The sequence below is a fragment of the Crocodylus porosus genome, unplaced genomic scaffold (genome assembly GCF_001723895.1).
Source record: "Crocodylus porosus isolate Cpor-Errol unplaced genomic scaffold, CroPor_comp1, whole genome shotgun sequence".
NCBI classification, from domain to species: Eukaryota; Metazoa; Chordata; order Crocodylia; family Crocodylidae; genus Crocodylus; species Crocodylus porosus.
In genome coordinates, this window is record NW_017728949.1 from 51,507,607 (window position 1) to 51,511,050 (window position 3,444).

A 3,444-nucleotide genomic window follows, 5' to 3' on the forward strand; every position below is an offset into this window, starting at 1 on the left:
TTTGGGCTCCACAATTCAAGAAGGATGTGGAGAAGCTTGAAAGAGTGCATAGAAGAGCCATGCGCATGATCAGAGGTCAGGAAAACAGACCTTACAACGACAGGCTGAGAGCCATGGGGCTCTTTAGCCTTGAAAAGTGCATGCTCGGGGTGATCTGATGGCCACCTATAACTTTATCAGGGGTGACCACCAGGATCTGGGGAAACATTTATTCACCAGAGCACCCCAAGGGATGATGAGGTCAAACGGGTATAAACTACTACAAGACCACTTCAGGCTGGACATAAGGAAGAATTTCTTTACTGTCCAAGCCCCCAAGGTCCGGAACAGCCTGCCATCGGAGGTGGTTCAAGCACCCACATTGAACCCTTTCAAGAGCAAATTGGATGTTTATCTTGCTGGGATCCTATGACCCCAGCTGACTTCCTGCCCTTTGGGCGGGAGGCTGGACTCAATGATCTTCCAAGGTCCCTTCCAGCTCTAATGTCTATGAAATCCCTCTCACATTCAGCTGAGCCACAACTGAATAGAAATGGACAGAGGGAGATGAGAAGGTCCTGAGCTTTTACAGTCAGATGGTTTGATCCACTTAGTTCTTTTGCTGCCTCACGTAGATATGAGTAGTTAGATCAGTGGCACTGAGTGAGGGTGCTAGCCATTCTCACACCTTTCCATTTTTCTTTTGTTTTGATTGTTGTAGGCTACAACCTACCAGAGAGGGATCTGTGCCACAAAGTACAGCATGGAGGGTTACCCACTATAGGAAGCAGAGGTAAAACACAGTGTGGCCTGCCTAACCATGAAGTGTGCAGAAAGGACCTGTGCAAGTTGGCATTTGAGTCATGTTAGCAAGACACTCCTTCTGCCCAGGTCGTAGCACTTTTACCAAGAGCATACAGTTACTACTTAAAATAGCTGCAAACTTCAGGGGTAAGGAGAGGCAGTGAAGGAGACCAGAGGACCCCAAGTTTCTGCAGACTTCTACAGGAGAGGCACAGAAGGAATAAAACAGTTCAACTTACCTGAGCTACCTGGAGGACAGCATTCAGTTGCTCCTTTTCTCTGTTCAGAAGAAGACAGGACAGTCAGACAGCTCCAACCCTCTTGGGTGATGCCCCAGAAATTATGCAGATACCTCATCTTTCCATGGGTAAGGTGGAAGCAAGGGTACCATTACATGGATGGCCAAAGACGCTTTCTAGTTTAGCTAAGGCACCAAACTCCTCTAAGGTTGGTACGATCTTTCCTGCCACAATGTAAACTTCCCCTCCACCATTATTGTGGAGTAAACCAGGAAACTGGAGTGGTGGAGAAAGGACAACAGTAACAGTGGCAGGATCACTTGTGTTTACTATGGAGTTAGGCCAAAGCCCCAAGACCAATCAATGGGGAAACTGCCCATCCATCTCAAGGGTCATTGGCTCGGAACCCACATGCACAACTGACAGGTTTGAGGAAAACTTAAAAAAGAATCAGCAGAACAACTGCAATGCTGCATCTGCACTTCCTCTGTGCTCTGCGTTTAACATACCCATGCTGTGTCACACACAGAACCTGTGTCATGTCTGCTTACTACATGCCTGAGCCTTAGACCTTCCCACCAGAGATCTAAACGCATCTTATACCTTCCGTAACCTCTCAGCAGCATCTGAAACCTTGCTCAATAATAGAAGGGTAGCAAAGGGCACAGCACTATTCATGCCAACGGACAGAAAATTCAAGATACCCCAGGTTCCCACCCCAGTGCATCTTCACTCAAGCCAAGAGGCACTTTACAAAGAACGAACAGTCACCACGACCAGTTTGTACCTGTGGCATGCTGAATACGATGACAGGGCACAGCACACACCAGGCTGATGAAATATGGAGGGGTTTTAGCAGTCTGCCCACAGCAAGCTCTACTGAGCTTAACACAAGCAGGCAATGGAGACATTCAACAGCTTATAATTTCATGCAAGCCAAGCAGGCTTACAGGAAGGCAGCGAAACACTCCTTGACCTCATGGCTTTTTCTTCATCCCAGATTCTTAGTTCCAGCCACAAACCATGCAGATGTTAAAGTTCTTAAAATAAGGAAGTCATGCAACATTTAGCATGGAAGGTGTTAGGTAGCTGACCTACAAGGCCCAAGCCATCTGGACCTCACCAAGGATAGGCTGGGCAGGGGCAGAGAGTCAAAAATTGTCCATGGGCCTCTCAGTGCGAGGAGCAGCAGCATTTGACAACAGCTCTGAAAATCCCCACAAGAGCCCCCTGGTCCATCAGTGACCCTGCAGCCCCAGTGAACTAAGTCCAGAATCATCAGCATGTCTCCCCTTCCCGCACTGGGAGAAGTCTGTCATAAACTGTCTCTCCTCTTAGGCCAGAGATGAGCAGGTATGATCAAAGAAATGAGAAGTATCCAGCCACTGCGGGAGAAGGCATGCCATGGCCTTATGCCCCTGAGAAGGATTCAAGTGAGAGAGGCCTTTTTAGGGCAACCACTAAAAGACTAGACAGCTCTTCCTATGCAGGCCGGGTGGGGATGCTGTGCTTAGCTGGAAGGGTCCTTATCTGAGATCACACTACCAGCATTTGACAGAAAAGCAACTGCCTCAAACCATATATTGGCCAGACCTGGTCAAACTTGGCCCTGGTGACCGGGCTATTGAGGAACAGTGGTGCTCAATGAAATAGGCCCAATGCTTGCTGAAGTGGACAAGTTTCATATCTGGGTTGCTGTCTTGCTGGCCTCAGGAGACTCACTCCTAGTCCCAGGAGCCACCTGCTTCCTGTGTCCAGTAAGAAGGCAGACAACAAGTTTCCCTGTTCCAAGTATTTCATCTGACCCCTTGCCATGCTGCAACTGCCAAGGCACAACTGCAAATCGCAATGCATCCTGCATACCTCCCCCAAAGGTAAGAGTTTGTTTTCTTACAGGCTAGTTGACCTCCTCCAGTGGGCTTTAAACTAAGTTCATCGGGGGTTGGGGATCCACAGGAGCAAGAGACAACAAGGTGTAGGACCTGCCCAGGTAAGAGCTTAGGTATGTATCAAGGGACCAGTTGTCTCTCAGGAAAGGGGGGTGCCCAGGGCTCCCACAGGGGGATTAAGGTGTCTCTTCACTAATGCAAGAAGCATGGGGAACAAGCAGGAGGAGCTTGCTCTCCTGCTTGCAAGTAGTAAAAATCGACCTGGTTGGCCTAGTGAAGACATGGTAGGATGAAACTTTTGACTGGGCAGTAGACATAGAGGGCTATAGGTCATTTAGAAGAGATAGGAAGGGGAAAATAGGTGGGGGGGGGGGTTGCACTCTATGTTAGGGAACAGTATACCAGTTCTACCTTCCAAATGGGACCAGAGGAAGGCTTAACTGAGACCCTATGGGTCAAACTTCAAGGAGAGGGGGGGAGAGGGATCTGGTGGTAGGGGTTTACTACAGGCCACCATGTCAGGAGGAAGAGCT

At 48.9% G+C, this 3,444-nt stretch overlaps 1 protein-coding gene across 1 annotated transcript in view; it reads right to left on the bottom strand.

The window, feature by feature from the left end:
• LOC109322963 (unconventional myosin-X-like) overlaps positions 1 to 3,444 on the bottom strand; it is a 142,735-nt gene that overhangs the window by 54,985 nt on the left and 84,306 nt on the right. The window contains exon 23 of the mRNA XM_019554274.1: positions 1,023 to 1,062. Coding sequence (XP_019409819.1) covers positions 1,023 to 1,062 — 40 coding nt within the window. The remainder of the gene's footprint in view (positions 1 to 1,022; positions 1,063 to 3,444) is intronic.